This window comes from Sphaeramia orbicularis, chromosome 14 (assembly GCF_902148855.1).
Source record: "Sphaeramia orbicularis chromosome 14, fSphaOr1.1, whole genome shotgun sequence".
Lineage (NCBI taxonomy): Eukaryota > Metazoa > Chordata > Actinopteri > Kurtiformes > Apogonidae > Sphaeramia > Sphaeramia orbicularis.
In genome coordinates this window covers 27,181,926-27,202,255 of record NC_043970.1, presented here as the reverse complement: position 1 = coordinate 27,202,255, position 20,330 = coordinate 27,181,926, and the positions used below count along the sequence as shown (strand labels likewise).

The window sequence follows — 20,330 nt, the reverse complement described above, 5'->3', positions numbered from 1 at the left end:
TATCACAATTTTTATTTATTATTTGACATACATGACAAATAAATATACAGGCTACAGCTTAAGAACATAATATAAATATAACCAAAATGTTTAAATATTATATAAGTGTAGCCTGTAATGGATAACAAAGAAAAATTTTATCAATAGTAGAAGAAATTAGGAAAATAATAAACCATCTCTTACACCCTCACCACTGTTTCAATGAATAAGTTCCCATACTGTAACCTATAGTTGTAAACTGTTAATATAATATTCTACACAACTATACAAACTCAATGAGTTGATTCCTCTCAGTCATTTTCTCCAACAGTTAAACATTGACAGAACATCTGTGATCTGTTCATTTCTGCAGTCAAGACACCTGGAGCCAAACATTAACAAAACTCACAGACTGACTGAACTTTTAGTGCTGACAAACTGAAGAATCACATAAAACTGACTTCAAATCCACTATAAATTCTATGATCTCCATAAAGTGCCTGTAAATAGAATTCACCCTGCTCCTCTGAATATACTGAATATGTCTGTAATAGGAATAGACACTCATTTACCATATACCAGCTGGAACAAATCCTGATACATTGGCTCGATTTGATATATTACCCACAGCCTCTTGAAAGACAGGACATTGATTTACTTTTAAAGACTCTACTTATAAAGACTCGTAACTCTAAAAACAGCTCTACTTATTGTTCCGTCATGTCATATGTCTCACACCATTTGTCAATCTTCTTCACAGGCCCGTCCAATGACACGCTACCTGCCAAACCGTAAGGAGGAGTTCGACCTGCGTGCCCACGTGGAGTCGTCCGGCCACAGCATAGACACCTGCCCCTTCGTCATCCTCACAGAGAAAATGTGCAAAGGTCACCTGGTGAAGATGGGAGGCAAAATTAAATCGTGGAAGAAACGCTGGTTCGTTTTTGACCGCATCAAGAGGAACTTCTGTTACTACGTGGGTGAGTTCCTGCAGAATGTGCTCCATGAGGATATGGCTGTTGAAGGTGTGAACACATTCACCTCACACACATACAGTTACATTCTGAAAGCAAGTGCAATAATACACTGACATAAAAAAAATATGATCTCAGGACATTTCACATGTTAACCCTTAAAGATCTAAAACTATTTTTTGGCAACTGTTAAATGCATTTTCCCTCTATATTTATGTTTTCTGAACTGATTTATCACCATTTATTGTAATATTATCCTCTGCATTTTCATTTATATTTATATTTAATTTAAGGATAATTAAGATGTTCATAAAAGCTTAGAGTAAATTCAAAGGTTATTATATCATAACAGACAACAACTGAAGGAAAACTGACTTTTTCAGCAAAATATATCAAAAACTGAACATAAAACAAATGTCTGCAACTGCTGTCACTTGTCAAACTACATGAGTTTTACTGGTGAGTTACTGTTGTAGAAGATGATGGCGTTTCCATGTTCACTACGGAGCCTCTGAACGTCCAAATGGTTCATATATGATGATGATAAAAACGGAGAAAATGCATTTTACCTGAATTATTTACATGTATTAATGGGATTAGTGGTTCGGAAGTTATTAAAAATGTTAGATCAGTAGATGCTTTTGGTCACCGGCAGCTGTTTAGGTCTTTGAGGATTAAAATCAAGGGCGAAACTTTTTTCAAATCTGTGAATGAAAGTGCAAAAGGAAAAAGTCTCTGTTAAAACTGAATTCACTCTTTTTAGAGGAAGAAGTAGCTTGCAGCTGGCTTTCTAGTTGTCACCATCTGCTGTGTTACAGTTCATTTTAATTGAAACTGGAGGGCCCACAGCACAAACCATAAAATGTAGGAGCGAGCACACAGACGCGTTGGATATCTGTTTCCTTTAAAATTTTAGCCGAGTGGCACCTTTGGGCTCCTCAGCTGCCTCCTGCCTTTTGGCTCCTGAGTCCCTTTGAAGCCTAAGAGATACAGCTTCACACATTGTATTTACTGTTCGACACTGTCTGCACCATTAGGACTTTAAAAGACAGAAAGAGGATAATTTTTTAGAGTCTCAGTAAAAGTGTTCTGCTTGGTTCATCCACTTCAGAACAGGCCTCAGATGAATTTAGTCACAGTGAAATCCACTAAATAAACATGTAAAGGTCAGTCACTGAAGCCCAGACCCAGAACTGATTTATTCAGTTTACACAGCAGTGATCAGGCGACATGTACACTACATCTGATTTCAGTCCCAACCAGTGTGACTTCATTTGGACCAAACCCTAATTAAAGCCGCGATGGAGATTTCATCCTTGTTCACGTGTGTTGAATCTGAAGCCACAATTTAATTCTCATCTATCCTGGCGTCGCCTGGATTTTAAACGAGAACAGTTAGTTTTCTGAATAATTCATGAGCGTGTTTTGAGACATTATTTTACAATCACATTCAAAATAGAATCCAATATATTTTCATTATGGACGCCCCTGTTCTCTTTGCTCCTCTCTCCACTCACTTGCCTAGCCTTTTCACCCCCTCACTCCTGACGATGATGATGGTGATGATGGTGATGAAATAAGATGCAATACTTTCTCTAGATGTGTTTTTCTTGGGGAGGAGGCTAGCTCCTGGCTTGTTCGTGACTAATAAAACGAAACTCACATTTCAAAAACATTTATCTCATTACTAAGCAGATTTGACTTATGGAAAAGGGAAACCAAGAGAAAGTGTCGGACGCATTTCAGAAGACTACTTTTAATTGTTGCTGGGTGTTTGCTTCTTAGCCGGGCGCTGCAGTATGCATGGAAGACACAAAAACAAAAGAGCAGAGTTTATTGAAAACATGAAGGGAATCAGAAGCACTTAGAACAGATTTTATTGTAAAAAAAAAAAACAAACAAAAATACCCCTAAAAACATCTTTGACGCACTTTGAGCTGCAAACTAGAGAGTTCCCCAAGTTGAGTAGATGTGTCCGCTGACCGTCATCCAAAAGATAAGAACCAAACTGGGAAGAAAAAGGAACCTCAAGCGCTGGATAGAAGATCTGACCTGCTTGAATGGGGATGTAGAGGTTCTCGGAGCAAAGGATGAAATTCAGATACACAGACGAAGCATTTCTTTTTAAGATTTACAAAAGAACTCAACAAGAGAACATTGCTGGTGGGAAAAAGGCTAAAAAAACACAGAGGCAACTAAGAAAGAAAGACTGAGGAAAACAAGTCAAATTAATAAGATGGTAAAGACTTCAGGCATAGCTTGAAATAGACTCGCGCTTGTAATTAATGTTTTTTTTCCGATACAGTGTTCCTCATACCTATTCATGGGTGATTATGTGATGCTGGGAAAAAAGAGTTAACAACTTCTCCTTTCTCCTGTTCTGAATGTACATTTAAGCAGCTCTCCGACTTTTTTAATCAGTCTGCATTACTTTCATGGGAACTTTAGACTTTTTTCTCAAGTTTCAACGAAGACTGATGAACGAACACTGATGGATTTTATCAACAAACAAAAACACATGGTTCAATATGAAATTAACAATGAGATTGAGAAATGTGGAGGTGAGAAGAGTGTCACTGATGGTGATTTGATTAATTTTATTTAAACTTCTAGAAAGCTTTATGAAAGTACAATGAAAGTACTTTACAAGTATCTCTTGGCCACAGAGCTGAAAAGTCACTGCAGCAGGAAACACATATATGCTGTTGTCCAGAAAGTTGTTAGAATTTTGTTTTCAGATACATTCCTTTTAATTCCTATTTATACATATCAGTAATCACCTCTGACCTGGTTTAATGCTCACATACAGAGTCCCAGTTACCCTTTATCTATCAAGAACAAATCACGTTGTCACAATCATTTCATGAAAAGAGGTAAAAATATTTTATTCCAACTTTGAGGGCAACAGTGTGCATTTTTTTTTTTTCCCTCTCAGATCTGCTTGATTTTTTGTTTTTATTTGACCCATGTATGAGACAGACTTTATCAAGAAAGAAAATTGTGATAGGACTTTTTTTGAGGTTTGATAACTGAACACAATGTCTTATTAACAATTTGCTTTCTATAAAAAAATCTTTGCCTTTGTACTGTTTTTTTTTTTTCAACAGGGGTTGACATGTCCAAAAAATGTAGAAATTTCACAGAACATTAAAGAACATTTTTGCAGTTAATTTTTTTGGCTTAAAAAACACACATGATGTGTGTATTACAACACTGACTGACTTCACTGTCTTCTTGGGCTGGCGGAGGTCTTGCATCAGTACAAGACGTAATATATTGTATCTTAATATTTTTTTCCTTTTTCTCCTCAGACAAGCATGAGACCAAGCTGAAAGGACTGATTTACTTTCAGGCTATTGAAGAGGTTTACTATGATCACCTACGCAGTGCCACCAAGGTAACTAGCGCTCTTTTTTCAATACTTTGAATTCCAAATTCATCAACTATTGGATGTTGTTCTGTATGTATCTTTGTTTAGAATTAAATCAAATGCAATCTAAAGAAATTCGTAACAATTTGCTGCATTTAGGAAGAAAAGATTTTTGGCCGTTTAGAAATCAGATAACTTGAAATCCTTAGTATTTACATGTTACAATCTAGATCTGATTAAAAATACCAACATAATATTTCATTATAAAAGCAGGTATATATATCTATTTTTTTACAGGCCTTACTGTTAAAAAGTTATTGTTTAATCAATAATGTATAAATTTCAGGAGTAACTCTTAGTTAATTTGGAGAGCACTGTCAGGTGAATTTTTGAACAGCAAATTAATCCTGTTCCAAAAGTGGATCTCATTTTTACAATGAAATATAATACTTTAATTTCCTCATTTTCAGATTAATGGAAACAACTGCATTATTTTAATTAATTGGTCTTTTATTTTAACATCCAAAAATGCATCTACACATAACAGGAAACAGACTATCTGGCCTGGTCATGTTTTAACTGTTACTTTATTCTGTTATACACTTTTGCCCATAAAGTTGCAATAATTTTGTTTTCAGACTCATTCCTCTTTTTATTCATATTTATACACATCAGTAATCACCTTTGACCAGGTACAATGATTACACACTCAGTTCCAGTTACACTTCATCTACCAAGAATAAATCACATTGTCACAACCATTTTATGAGAAGAGGTAAAAATATTTATTCCAACTTAAATGTGCAATAGTGTATATATTTTTCCTCTGATAAATGCGTCTGAATAAAACATGCAACAGGTGCTGCTTGCAGCCTTCGATCTGATAAATCTCCCCTTCTCCTTCTTATATCTCCAGAGCCCAAACCCATCTTTGACCTTCTGTGTAAAAACTCACGACCGGCTTTACTACATGGTGGCCCCCTCCCCGGAGGCCATGAGGATCTGGATGGATGTCATAGTAACAGGTGCCGAGGGCTACACACAGTTTATGAGCTGAGGGACCACTGGGTGACAGATTTGGAGGATGACAGGGACTGAGCGAGCACCCAAACACCTGCAAACCGAGCAGAGCTGCTCCCTGCCGCCGCTGAAGTGGAGCTGAAGGTGAAACACGGCTTGATGGCGTGTAAAAGGGATGGACATCTGAGGAGATGAATAATGTGGTGCTCGCTCAAAGAGCCCGATGCCTTAAAGCAAACAAGGGCTTAGTAATGACAAAGGTGCATATGAATTAATTAGAGGTTGTATTTATCTTTCAGCCATTATAACAAGAAAATATGTCAAGTAAACAGCCAGTAGATCTAAATATACTGTCAATAATAATAATGTAATATGAGTTTCAGGAAGAACACAAGATTTCTTACTTTACATAAGCTCAAACCGTTTACAGCTTCAAATCTATGCATGCATTGCTCTCAGTTTTACTAATGCCTTTATTTCTTTTTGATACAATTTCTACTTTTTTCCTTTACATCTTCAACTTTTGGCAGATGATAAATTGATTTCTCATGTTAATCAAGTTCAGAAATAAATATTCTAGAATGTCCTACATTTGCTATTATTTATTGAATTGAAAGATGGTGCCAAATAGTTTACATTATTAACATTTTATTCAGACCATGCAAATGTTAATATCAGTTCATTTGGTTATATTATTGAAGGGCTTCTCACAGAGACAAATAAAGCAGCATTTATATGTCTGTATTTGACAGATTCATTAAAGAGACACTTCCATTAGGATTTTAACAAAATTCATAAACAAAATTATGTTTAAGTCATGTAACAGTATTGTAAGCTACACATGTACATGTAATAAATAAAAGTATATGATGCATCTGTTGGTTTGTGTTGTGCCTGATAAACTGTCAGCTTGTTGCGAATAAATTGGATAAATTAAATACAGTCTGTTACAAACAACAATTCTTGCTTCCTTAATTAGTGTTTCAAACAAGCTTAAATAACACACAAACAAGCTCTTAATTATTTTATTTATTTTTTTTTTTTAAACAACCTAATATGCCTCTTCATTCACACATATAGGTGCTCCCTTTAGGATGCTGCAACTGCTCTGTTTGCATAAGAACAAACAGGTGGTTTAATCTGCTAATGGGCTCATTATCTCTGATTATCTCCAGAAGTACAGTATAGTAATGATACATGTATAGGTTTACAGCACAGTGTGTTGATTATATGGCTCACACTGCACTCGGCAGGTCGCATGACAAAAATAAAACCAGCCTACAAACATGTTCTATAATTACATGCAACTTATCATGCATGATTCAATGAGGAGAAATCTGAAATCATGTAAACATTTCCTGGAGAAAACGATGCACAAAAGTTTTCAACATCTCCTTCTCAGGCCAGGCTACACAGTGTCTCCTCTTGTTCTTGAGGTTTAATTTGTTGCAGTGGAAACGTGGTGTGTGTGCAGAGAGATAATAGTCTGTCTGAGAAGTTTTGTTTAATTTATCTGAGAGATCAATAGAATATTTAACAGATAATCAACCTTTCCACATGCCAGGTATAATTTTAATGTCTCAATTTCTTTTTTATCCATATGGTTTTATCTTATATAAAGGCAAAGGCACTATTTTTCTACGTACAGCTCAAATACCAGTGGATATATACCCTTCTACCACTTCATTGACAGCAGTCGTACCATTTACATGTGTCTGACCTTGAGAGAGACTTTTCCACATCATGCCATTCATTATCTTTGAGTCTCTGATGCACTAAGCTGAATAATAAACAGATCTTTAAGAGGGCAGTGTGAGCTCATTACTGTGGTGATGAGTGTGAGTGACACCCAGCCTTATTGTCGATGAAATATTTATGAGCCGTGGGTGATCTCTCCCTTCACTTTCACATGCGCAGACTGGCCTTTTTCCCCAGGCCTTTAGTGCACAAATAAGGCAGTCAGACTGTGAATTAGTGCAGCTCTCACATGAATTTGTCAGTATTAATAGGAGATATTAACCTTGTCTGAAAACAACCTCGAAAAATCTGATGAAATAAAGATATCGCTTGGCTCAGAGGGCGAGTTTATAGCATCACCTGTCAAAAACTTCCACTTCCACATCCTTCACAACATTTCCAGTTAAACTGCACTCAGTGCAGACATTTGAAATTAATAACTCCATATCCACATTTGAGTTCAGAGTAATTTAGGAGATTAAAGAGGAAAAATCTTTGCCCAACCCCAAACATGATCCCATACACACACACTCAGACACGGCAGATGAAAGCATCTTTCACTTAAACGTGTCTGATACACCAATGAAACTTCCCCACTCAATGTTTAACGCTTCAAACAAATCAATTCCACTCTCTTTGAAGAAACTGCAGACTGTCATTACATCAAGATAGAATACACAATACAGAAATTATTACATTACAACAAAAGAAACTTGTTTTTCAGATTTCACGGCGAGTGCAACAGTAAGTGAAAAATAACCAGAGGGGAAAAAAACTAAAGCACCATCACTGACCTAATGAGGCAAAAAAACATCCATTTGAATATTACAACTGCGCACAGCGTGAGATGTTTTATTTCATTGAGCCCAGAAAGGAAAGTAATCAATGTGTGTTCTTTGCTGTAGAGTCTATTTAAACTTTTTACAGGTGCTCACCGCAATTCTTAACAGTTTTGAAATAGGAAAAACATTGTAAATGTTAAAAAGAAATAAATGTGTTATAAATATGCATTATATAATCACCTTAAAAACTGTCTTTCTCCATTTTTATTTCTATTTCTATTTGCTTGTCTGTTATCTGATCTTTAAATTAAGGGTAAAATTTCCTTGACTTTTGCCATCTCTAAACTTGTTTTCAGACTCACAGATTCACAGTTCAAGTCACTGAAGTCACTTTGTTTAATCCGACCAGTGTGACAATGTGAATTACAAACAGTGAAATGGTCTTAAAACTATGCAACTGTGTATTCCAAATGTACTAAACCTTAATCTTAAAACTCAGTTCACTCAATAAAAGCTAAACACATGTTGCTGAAATGGTGCAGTAAAATTAAAATAGTAGTTAAATTAACAAAATTTACCATGAAGTTCAGCATCAAACCCACTTAATCACATTTTCAATGTTTAATACAAAAACACTATGACAACAGTCAATATAGTTCTGCTAACTGTGGTGTATAAGTTGTGTTCCCGACATGACATTAGACGTATGGTCTGAATGAATATGTGTAAAGCTCGGAGGTGACAGACATTGAGCCTCTGGGGTTTCAGTGGTTCTTCAGAGCTGCAGACACAGTCTTGAGTGCTGTGAATAACACTGAGGAACCAACTGGGACCTGAATACTTTCGAATGGAACACTTAAAAGAGAGAAAACTGTGAAGATTACAAGTGAGGCACGTACAAAAAGTTTAAGTACAAACAGGTTGTTTAAGTACATCAGTTCATCTCAGTTATTTAGTTGCTCTTTTGTTTATTTTCTGTAATTTATTTGTTTTGGAGATGGATTTTATATCTAATATCAATCCTGATCCATCTACCTGTGTAGACTATTGAAATAAACCTCTACACGGTGTGGCTTATTTTTATAATTCCAAGTAAGTTGTGAAAACTTGTATTTGACAAGCACACCTTCATTTAAGATGCCTTTAGGAGTAAGTTACAAGTGTGACATCCCAGAGGAGGACAAAACAGACGCTGTAGCCCTTTACATCAAACACCTCTAATTTACCATGAAGTCTTTAAGGAATAGTAAACATAATCACCTGACTGGTTGGTTCAGATCTGTGACAGCGGAATGCAAATGAAGCCAGTTTAGCTTAAACATTAATGAATGAAAATTACATTACGCCTGTCAATTAATTTGAGACTTGATTTTAGGCCAAACACAGAAATAAAAAGCAGCGATTTGTAGGCAAAACACACACAAAAACATCCACAAATCCCCTCAGAGATGCTCCCATTCACAAGTTGTAACTGAATTCCATGTTTTCATCGTATGTTCAAAGAGGGGCAAAAGTTGAGGACAATAAAGTCTGAGAGAGATGATGATGAAATGATGGTGAAACCCTTACTAACGTGCCATACATGCACTTGGCATGCAGCATTGACTTTTCACACTTCTCTGCTCACGCACAATATTCAAACAATAATATTTGGATACCAATTGATGGGCAGCTTTGTATCACCAAAATGAGATGTATTGTCACTACCTCAAATATATCACAAGTGTGGGTGTTGATAATAGTCTTATGGGCCTCTGTCCTGAATTTTACCAGCTGTTTAGTCGCATAGGTTTTATTTCCTGTAAAATTTCCATTTTCTATAAAGACCTGATGTCCATTGTATTGTTTTTTTTACCAAAGAAATAAGGTCATTTTCATGGGGTTATTAATACATATAACTTTCTGGTTAATGTCAAAAGATCATAGATCATAGCAGACTCAACATGGGAAAGCAGTAGCATTGTCATGAACGGCACCTTGGATTTCTTTCAAGATACGCAAACAAGTAGCCCTCTATGGACCAATTAATGCAAAGAGCAGTCAGCGATTTCCTGTGAGACTGTCCTTCTTCACCAACCTCTACCGTATCAGTCTGGTCTCCATTACGACGGCATTTATCCAGATTGCATCAGGTTGCTTTTCTTCAAATGGAGCTCACTCATATGGTGGAGCTTCTGCGGACATTTTGCTGAATAGCTGTGAAAGAAGACTGTCTGTTGAAATGACTCATATTACCACAGATAGACTTGTGAGTTCCTTGAAAAGAACAAGCCTTGAATGAGCCATTTACTCTAATCATTGTAACATCAAGAAACATAATCGTACTCAAAGGACATGTTTTAGTTTTTATGGGAACATCTCTATTAGAGCCGTCCTGGATAATACAATTATGTGGAATCAATTCCAGTTTCCTGACTTTCCAACCGATAAACGAACATGTTGCACAGTGGACAAATCTATCCGAGGCTAGATGTTAGTGTCCCATCAATATGCAAATTCAGCAAAACAGGCAAGAACCCTATTGGTTTTGGTAAATTATCCTGTCACAGACATGCAACTCAGCAAATGACATGGAGAAAAGTCTGGCCAGGGAGGGGTGCAGAAAGTGAGGTAAGGTGGAGAGAAAACAGTAGGTATATAGACAGAAAGAGAGAGAGAGAAGGGGGAGAGAGAGAAAGGAGAGAGAAAGAGAGCGAGAGAGAGAAAGGGGGGGGGAGAGAGAGAGAGAGAGAGAGAGAGAGAAAGGAAGAGAGAGGGATGTAAATCCCATGGCAACAAGCAACCAGAAAACAAGTCTAAAATAGGGGGCAGTGTCCGCTATTACTATAGCAACAGGAGAACAGCACATTCACTCAGCTTCAGGATTTGCTGAAAGAGGAAAAACAAAGCTTAATTCTTTATATAATTGTTACTGACAATGATTGCTTTTTGACATAATTGTTGTAGACGGTGGCTACCAGAAAATTAATTTAACTTGCCAAACTTTTGTATCACTAAATTACCTCTGAAATATTCAGACTGGAGGAAAAAAAATTACAGGGAGTAATACATCTTCCACTCTCCGCTGAACACACATGCTGCAAAGCTTTCTGACTCTCTGTCACTTCATTTGATGAAACAAAGCTTTGATGCAGTTGATGACCACATGAGATGACAGTTATTGATTAACATGTCAACTAAATAAAAAATAAAATCATGATTTCACATAAATCACGTAGGCAAAAACAACCTGGTAACTCATATGCATGTTGTACAAGATAAGTTTTTTACATTAACATTAAATATTATATTTTCCACCAAACAAACAAAGGAAGGTTGGAGAACCACAAATTAACTTCTATGTCATTTCATTAAACTATACAGACTTTTTCCTCTCAAGGTTGTATACTCTTGGTCGCTCCCTGCTGTTCTATTTTGACAGTCTATCGAATGATCTGGGTGAAACTGTAACACATCATATTAATGCATTTCACAGCTCTAAAAACTGCAATACTGATCTCCACGCCCGGTTTGTTTACTTGTAACATGTGCACAGTCTGCACCGCCGATAAAAAAAAAAATAGAAAGAAAGAAAAGAAAACAACACGGTGATGCTCTCCCTTGCCTACCACCGACCAATCAGATTCCACATGTAACCCTTTTCAGCCAATGACAATCCAGTAGTCAGCGCACAGGCAGCCAATCACAGGAAGTCTGTGCTACTGATGCAACGGAGATGCAACAGCAAACAGACTTCTCCTGAACAACAAAGTGTGTTGTGAATCAAGTAGTCCGCTCCAAAACAATGCCATGCCGCATACAGGGGAAAGGTACAGTCTGGGACATGTATGGGTCTGTTCTGAGAGCTGTGCTGAAGTTATCTTCAGTTTATGAAGCTCATTTTAGGGAGTGGTCCACGCCCAGTGCAGCCCCGCGTGGTACTGTCCCATCATCTCTATAGCAACGCGCATCCATATGAGAAACAATAGAGTAATGCGTTACAATAGCGTGACTACTCATAAATGTAATTATTTTATAGGTATTGAAATCTTACTGCATGTGTAAAGTGATATAACTATAGAATAGTGTTAATGAAAATCTAAAATTCCCTTGTTCACGATGCTGATAGAAGTTACATATTACATTGACGTATATAATTTGATGGTTTTAGCTGTATTAGTGATTTTGAAATAGATTTACTGTGTTCTAACAATAAAACATGTTATTGTAGCCAATAAACTGGTATATGTATGTGTGTAAACTACTCCAAGGAGTGTTACTTTGTGTGAGTGAAGTGCGCGCGCAGCGGCAGACCGTGTGTGGGCTGTCCTTCGGCCCAGACGCGGGCGCAGGGGGGCGGAGGGATCCGGGCTGTGGCATGCTCCATCCTGGTGACGCAGTCGGTTGCTAGGTGTGAATGAACTGATGCTTTCTCACAATTAAACCGCTCCTCAGTTTTCAGGTCGATCACAACAAAGCAACAACTCGCCCTTTTGCACTGCCCCGGATATTCCGAGCTAAAACAACCAAAAAAATATGGCTCTTTAAATTCTCAAGGAGTTGGACCCGAAAAGAAGTCGTGCTTTGCTTTAGCAACGCACCCCTAAGTGCTCTACATTTTTTTCCGCAAGAATGGAGTAAGTCAAACACTCTTTACTCGTTATTGTCTTTACGGCACTGGTGTTAAGTTTGTCATTGTGTGGTTATTGTCACAGTAAAATAAATATATCACTTTTCATGAATGTATGTCAGGTTTACAGCTGTAGTCTAGTTCATTCTTTGGTTTTTGTTTTCACGACTCATTTTATTTTTGCAAATATTTACTATATTTCTTTTTTTTTGTTTGTTTTGTTTTGAAGGGATAACAGTGGAGGTTTAATATCAAATACGTCATTTCTATGTGACTCTAAAATATGATAACTTGAATAAAACCTTCAAGTAGGCTACTGTAAACTGCAGCACATAGAGTAAAAACGTATCATATTGTGTTCAGTGTCTGCATTTGTTATGACTGACATGTGACTTGACTGTTGCTGAAACCCTAACCCTGTTTAAACAGTTACACTAAGCTGATTAATTCATAAAGAACATGTGATTTAAACTCACTGATCTCCATTAATCCGACTTAATGTCTCGGTTTGTCTCAGAGACAGTGAGTTAATCTAGAGCTTTTTGTCAACAGTTGGGCCCTTGACAACGTCACTGGGTCCCACGTGTTTTGAGGGCGTCAAGTGCATGTTCCTCTGTGGCAGTTTAAAGCCCAATGGACTCAACTACCACCTCCCTGTCACTCACTGTACAGCTTCACTTCTGTTGGCATGGTTTTTCTCCAATAGTCTGTTTTGTATTCAGCTATTTTCAAAGGTAGATTTTTGCGCTGAAGGTGAATGTGCAGCAGGGGGGGACTGTGGTGCCCTGTGAGTAAATCTACAAATCTGCCGGACTCATGGGAGGGAATTACATAGAGAGCTGGGACTTGGAAGTTAAAACACATGAAGGTGACTTCTTTATTGCAGCCTCCGTGTCACAACAGTGTGACACACATTGCGAAACTTGCTGAGAGCAGCTGGTTCCTTCAGTTGCCAGAATAGGTTGAATTTGTTTTGGATGCACACATTTCTGATCCCTGTGTCTCCTCACCCTCCAGGTTTCATTATGCTCACCCAGCCCTGCTCTCTGTGGCCCATCTGTCAGACCCTGCTTGCTCTCAGCATATGCTTGGACTTGGACTGAATCAGAGCACCAACAGACAAAATGATGGCAACATCAGCTCCTGTTTGGAAGACTCTTCGTGTCTGCCCGGCAGACCCCCTCGCTCTCTCTCACCCACAGGCTAACCACAGCCAATCACAGGGGTGCAGGGGGGAGGTGTCAGAGGAGAGTCAGCACTTAATTGGTGAGTTGCAACGAGTACGCTTTTTTATATTTTTCCCCATTTCAGGTGGGCTCGGCACTGCAGCACATTCGTCCCTCTTGAACAGTAAGTAATAAACTAGCTATCACTACCGTATTGATTTGATGAAACTTGAAACTTTATTTTTTTTACATTTTGCTATGCATTTATAACTATTATTCTGATTATACCTGTTTTTTGTCATTTGGGATGATTAATGTTTTCGGACTGTTTGCATGATTTAGCTGCAGCGTTGGATTTCAACAAACAGCTTATGAGGATTTTATTTCTCTCGTGCATAGGTGATGGTCTTACTGACTGGATGACAGAAGAAGTGGATTTCTCCTCATACCTCCCACACCCTCCTTCCCCTCCCTCCTCCACCAATGCCTCCCTTCCCCCTTCACCCCTTCAGAATGATATCCAGGTGCCCTCTGACTTGGAGGTCATGACCTCTCTGCTGCAAGAGGAACTCGCCCAACTAGAGGACTACTTCCTGTCCGAACCACTGCCAGAGAAAGGGCCGAGGCTGGGAAAATGCGACAGGGGTCCACTGCCTGCGGGTCCTCAGCCGTTCAGTCAGCTGCCATACGCATCATACGCTGCATCCAACCAATCGGAATCAAGCCCACTTCTTGTTACCCTGGCAACCGGTGAACTGGACCTCCTGAGCATCTGTGGCGGGCCCATTGGGCGATCCAAAATTCCTAGACACGCCCCATACAGCTGCAGTCGCCCCAGTGGGTGTGGTAGGAAAAGAGTTCCTGATGGGTTGAGGTTCAGTGAAAGCTATGATAACAGTTTGTTGAGTTCAAAAGGAAGTAACTCAGGTAACTCAGCAGTGACCCTGACAGGTAATTATAACTGCGTAGAGGACGAGCAACTGGTAGGAAAAAGCTACTGTCTGGGAAGTGCAGTTGAGGTCAGACGATGTCCAGTTCTACCAAAAGAAGAGAAGAATTGTTGTTTCAGCCAAGATGTCTTAGGTGGTACAAAGATTGTTGGTGGCGGATTTGGTTTTGGTGGATCACTTGATGTTGCACATAAGAAAGAGGATCTATTGATGTACAGCATGAGGGAGGTCAGTGCAGGTAACAACGAGGTGTTGAACAGCATCAAGACTAGTGTGGAGGTGACAAAAGCCACTGTTTCTTGGAAAAGTGAAAGCAGTGAAGGTTGTTATCTTCCGGCGACACCACAGTCTGAGGCCTATCACAGCTTCTTAGGCAACGTCAACGAACAGCTCAAAGCAGAAAGTCTACAGATAGGGCAGCATGATTTACACTGTAATTTCCTTGAAGATCAGGGCCCAGAGTGTCTTTTGTTGGCAAGGGAGAGTTTGAACTTGGAATCTTCAGGGCACAGACAAGCATGCAGGTTGAAGGACGACTGTCCTGTGAAATACGAAGTGGACATCATTCCAGGAGAAGGCGGGGAGCGCAAACAAAAGAAAAGAGATCAGAACAAAACTGCTGCTCACAGGTAATGTTTAACCATCATTGTACAAAAATATATTTATTTGCATAATTACGATAATGACTGAAAAATTAATATTTGTTTTCCCCAAACAGGTATCGCCAGCGAAAAAGGGCGGAGCTAGATTCTTTGGAGGAACAACTGCATTGCCTTGAAGGAAGGAACCGGGAACTGCGGGACAAGGCAGAGTCCGTCGAACGTGAAATCCAGTATGTTAAAGACCTGCTGATTGAAGTTTACAAGGCCCGCAGCCAAAGGCTCAAGCAGGACACAACTGCGTAACATCAAGTTCCTGCAAGTACATTTGAAGAAGGAATAACAAGGAGAATGTGGAGCGTTTCTGTTTTTATGATTGTCCAGATATGAATGTTCATTTTTTTTCTTGATGGGTTGGGGTTGCATGCTTTGCAAATAATCATTAATTTCTACATTTTAAATCAACACTATCCAATGCTTCCATTTCTTTCGCACTCTTCAGATCTAATCCCTTCAGCCTGCACTGTGGCATAGTAATGCTTTAAATGACAATCATTTCTAATAGATCTCACAAAGCGTGAATCTATTAAGTGAAATAGGGTTATTTCTGAAGAATTAATGTGATTCATAATGCAGGTTTAGAATTTTTAACAGCCTTACATTAGAATTGATGTCAGCAATATAACTAAGTGTTTTTGTATTTTATATTTTTAGTTAAAATTATTACATTTTACAGTAGTTGTAATAAACACATACAGCATAACTTATTTTTGCGAACATCTTGCAAACCGAATACTTATGTAGAATTGCTTCCGTCTTCCCTTGAGCAGCAAATTAAATTTTAATTTCAGGAATATTTTACAATTATACTGCTGTACAATATGTATTGACTTTTAAAATCGTTGGAAGAACTGCTCACGGGTGTCAAATTTATTCAACTGAAGTAAGAAAACCTTTCTCCTCATAGACCTCAACAAAATGTGAATCTAAAACATTTTCCTATACATAAATTGGGCAGCTCATTTCTTATTTTTGCACTTCCTACTAAAATCTTTCCCTAAATGTCTATGACTTAACAGACTTCATCCACTGTGGGTAGATTTAGTTTTCTTTTTTTCTTTTCTGTTTTAATAAATTCACATCCATCATATCTGCATTATTTCAATTACCCTGATATTTGCACTATTTACTTTTGATTTAACAAGTCGTAATATTATTTCACTGTGTGATCTAGAATTACTCTATCTTCAGATTATGGTTTCCTGTGACCAAAAATGAAAATGCATTATCTTGGAAGATTGAAAGTAGAAATTAATTTATTGTGTTGTGTGTAGCAGTTTGTGAAATTTTTTTCATGTGCATTTGGAAAATAATACAATTGCAGCTCAGGATATGCAATTTATCCTCCAGTCCTACAAATGCGATTAATGAGGAATAATAACATGACATTACAAATTTGAACACTTTTTAAACACCCCTTAAGAGAAAGATATTGCAAACAGTTTTTTCTTACATATAAAAATATTGGGTTTCCTTGTGTACAAATCCTGTAACTAGTGGGGTTTTAGGCAGCTCCATCTGCATGTCTTTGGATAAATGTACGTTTTTCTCTCTCTGAAATAGAAAATTTAGCATTTCAGATATCAGTGGGAATTCTTTAGGCAATACCTTTTACAGGGCCTCTGGCTGATCTGCACTAATTTGTAACTACTTTTGTATGTTCAGGGAGTGTTAGCCTTTTCTTTGGGGAAAATTATATGAAAATATATGTTAACTTTTTCATACGATTTTGTGCAGGCTTTTGCTATGGTAGCATCTGTGTTGTCTGAATTCTTTTCCAACTCTTCTGTTCTCTTCTATATGCAACTATGTTAAACATGCCTGTAGCGAGGATAAATTTGATTTATGCACATTAAGTTTTAGACAATCTTGAATGAACAACGCTGACTCATGGACATTTTTTGTATTATTAATTTATTTAAATTTATTCTTTCTTTCTTTCTTTTTTTTGCAAGAGGCACATCTGGTGTCGTTTTACTCCCTGCGGTGTACTATCAGCTTCGACTGTCAGAAACCAAAAAAATGTTTAATGTCATAATTACAAATACTGCAAATTATGGCGTTTTACAATGTTAACTTCATTGAATCATTAACATTTTCTCTGTGTGTCATCGGCTTTTGTTTCATTTTCAAAATAAAGTGTGTCTTCAACTTAACGTGATGTGTTTTTTCGGAGCCTTTTTTTTTTTTTTTGGTCCGAAAAAAGTCAATCATCCGGTATTTATAATCTGCTTGGAAAGACTGTTGGAAAAAAAAAAGTCTGCTTAAAAAGAATTGTTGCTTTCCGTGCGTGTTTTTTTCCCGATGTCTGTGGAAACTTGCAGCAGGGCCTGATGGAAGCCGACACATGACGCGGCCCGGCGGATACTTCCACACTTAACTCCTCTAATATCACTGAAAGCATTGTTATTGAGCGGTCATTTGTCACGAAGTCGATATTTATAGTGAGATGCAGAGAGAAGAGTTTTACGAGAAAATGAATGAAAACACCCTTCAGTCTCCAAATCTCCGAAACATTTTTTTTTTTCCCAGCTGAGTGGCCCGTCAGGTCCGACAATATCCGATCTACGCACCGACAGTCTAAAGCTGCAATTAAAAAAAAAAAAAAAAAAAAAAAAAAATCTCCATTGCTGAAAGGAAAAATATTCAAGCAAAAAAATTGTGATTATTAATGATCGATGGTGAGAAAGATATTAATTAACACCCAAATAAAATACGTCTCTACGAAGATTTATATCATGAGACTGTTTTTATTTTATACCATTATGGTCTGTTATCAATTAATGAAACATTAGGAAACAAGAAAACAAGAACCAGCAGTGTTAAAATCATCATAAAGACAGTTGTTTTTTTTTGTTTGTTTTTTTTTTGCACCATTTCATTTCCAGTTCGTCTCTTTAAAAAAAAACATTGGAGAAAAAAAATTACTTGAAAATGTAACTGTGTCTGAAGAAGTATTCGGTCTTATCGGGCATCACATAGATGTATTTCAACAGATATCTTCTTTTCCACTGATCTGTGTTCTGTGACTGACTTACAGGAATCACAGCTGTCCAATGAGCTTCTGATAGTCACACTGTGGAGGTGCACGGTGTGAAGCCTGACAAAGTTTCTTCCTGGCACCTAGGGAGATCAGGACCTATAGGAATAAATGCAAGACAGAAAGATCAACTTAAAAATTACATTTATGAGACAAATATTAATACACACATGGAGCAATGATATCGTAAGCAATAAAATATACAAAGGACTGATTTCAAGACAAGAGTTTAGACTTAAATGCTTTAAAAGTATCATCTACAAAACCACCAGGTACTGTGAGTGTCTGCCCTCTTATAACCTGTTTATTTTATTACCTGACGTATTGGCTCCTGCAGGGTGTACAGACGTAAAGTTGTTATGGCAGCTTGTCTCACTGCATTATGGGAATCCACGCATGCAGCTTTGAGAAGTAACCTGGACACGTTCTCCTCTAACAGCAGAGATACGGCACCGTTAACATTTACAAGGTTTCCCAGGGCTGCACAACAGCGACAGCGAGTCAGAGCATCAGGGTCAAAAATCAAGGATGCCAAGACAGCAACGGTCTTCCTCGCTTCTTCCATCCACCTGCTCCCATCCTCATCATCCTCATCATCCACCCCCTGTTCTACTATAGTAGCCAAATCTCCTGGTAAACACTTCTGTTTATTTTTGCTCTTTTCTTTGCTCCACCCTGTAATGTCACTGCCCTTTCCATTGGACCTGCTCATTTTAAAGCCTGCCTCTGCAATGTATCCCAACCAGCTTCCAACTGCCCTGCAAGCCATTCGCCGGACAGGTACAGAGGCATCACGAAGACAGTTTATTAAGTGTTTGAAAGTGGCAGGCTTCAGGGTGGGTAGTATGATAGGCCTGAATGGATGCAAATTTCCCAAAAGTCTGCATGTGGCAGCCCTGATTGGGTCATGAGAGTGAGTCAGGGCCTGGTGCAGCACTGAGGCTTCCAGGTACAGCTGATGGCAGGTAGACTGAGGGGCATATCGAGCTACATGGGACAGCAAGGTGAGCAGCTCCACAGCAGAGTCCCACAGTACGTCCAGCTGCAGTAGATCAGACAGCAGGGAGCTAGCGGTTCTGGTTCCTGGATGTCTAGAGGCGGTGAGCTGACTGTCTCTGGGTGGCAACAAAAAGCCACCGGCAGCTTTTCTGAGGCAGGAGACAGAGCGCCCGGGGTCACAAAGCAGCAAACGGCTCAGCAGCGAAAGAGGCAGCTCTAATGATGAAGGGGTAAGCATTTGAATCACCTGCCAAAGCATAAAAACAAAATCAACCGACGCCTCATCACAGATCAAACAGCAAACAACAAATAACACCCAGTGCTCTCCCAAAAGTACAGACATATTACACTGTACAATACTGTGTGTCTAATGTAAGCGTGTTGTAAGAGTTATCCAGTGTTGCATCAGACAAATATGTTTACAACAACAGTCAGCAAGGTCTTTATTGGAGTATGATATGGCCCTAACCTGCAGGAGGCCTGCAACGATACCGCAGCTGTCATACAACTCAAGAATCCTGGACATGGTGTGTGCAGGCAGGTCCAGGGCGAACGGGAAACACAGCAAGTGGCAGCTCAACATGGACAAATTGTCATGATTCAAATCCTCCTCAGGTCTCCCAGGGCTGCCTTCAGCAAACAGAAGAAGACTGTAGGGTATAAAGAGGTTATTATTAGGTCCAGGGACGGTAGCTGTGTCGCAAAAGGGTGTCTGCAGGTTTCAACAAGGTACATTTAAGACTTTTTTAAGATCCCATTTTATGACCCATGTTACATCCAGTTAGCTTGAGTACCGTAGTGAATGGCAAATGATGGCTCATGTCTATTTTTTTTTATGCAGCTTTGTATTTTTCTGACACGAATGCCTTTATACTCACAATTTCTAATTTGACATTTTTTCTAGTACAAAGTCCTTGTCCTCAGCCAAGGAAAAGATCCACACAGTTTTCAAGTGTTGTCAAAATTGTATTTGATTCCTGAAATTAATTACTTTTAGACAATTTAAAAGATTATGCTTGCATTATGCTGGCATTTTCTGCTTCAC

At 38.4% G+C, this 20,330-nt stretch overlaps 3 protein-coding genes across 7 annotated transcripts in view; 2 read left to right on the top strand and 1 right to left on the bottom strand.

Moving 5' to 3' along the window:
* Positions 1 to 6,300, top strand: part of phldb1a (pleckstrin homology-like domain, family B, member 1a) — a 31,617-nt gene extending 25,317 nt beyond the window's left edge. For all 5 annotated transcript variants that reach the window (XM_030154218.1, XM_030154216.1, XM_030154215.1 and 2 more), the window contains 3 exons: positions 740 to 959; positions 4,265 to 4,350; positions 5,240 to 6,300. In XM_030154218.1, the coding sequence (XP_030010078.1) occupies positions 740 to 959; positions 4,265 to 4,350; positions 5,240 to 5,380 (447 nt within the window). In that variant the 3' untranslated portion in view covers positions 5,381 to 6,300. The remainder of the gene's footprint in view (positions 1 to 739; positions 960 to 4,264; positions 4,351 to 5,239) is intronic.
* A 5,938-nt stretch (positions 6,301 to 12,238) lies between these two features.
* On the top strand, positions 12,239 to 17,402 carry atf5a (activating transcription factor 5a). Its single transcript, XM_030154224.1, has 4 exons — positions 12,239 to 12,478; positions 13,489 to 13,737; positions 14,037 to 15,216; positions 15,306 to 17,402. The coding sequence occupies exons 2-4, from the start codon at positions 13,596 to 13,598 to the stop codon at positions 15,490 to 15,492; spliced, it is 1,509 nt and encodes a 502-aa protein (XP_030010084.1). The 5' UTR covers positions 12,239 to 12,478; positions 13,489 to 13,595; the 3' UTR covers positions 15,493 to 17,402.
* Positions 17,403 to 18,114: 712 nt separating this feature from the next.
* Positions 18,115 to 20,330, bottom strand: part of stk36 (serine/threonine kinase 36 (fused homolog, Drosophila)) — a 65,375-nt gene continuing 63,159 nt past the window's right edge. Inside the window, exons 19-21 of the mRNA XM_030154220.1 lie at positions 19,755 to 19,935; positions 18,603 to 19,532; positions 18,115 to 18,385 (exon numbers count right to left, since the gene is read on the bottom strand). Coding sequence (XP_030010080.1) covers positions 18,290 to 18,385; positions 18,603 to 19,532; positions 19,755 to 19,935 — 1,207 coding nt within the window. The 3' untranslated portion in view covers positions 18,115 to 18,289. The remainder of the gene's footprint in view (positions 18,386 to 18,602; positions 19,533 to 19,754; positions 19,936 to 20,330) is intronic.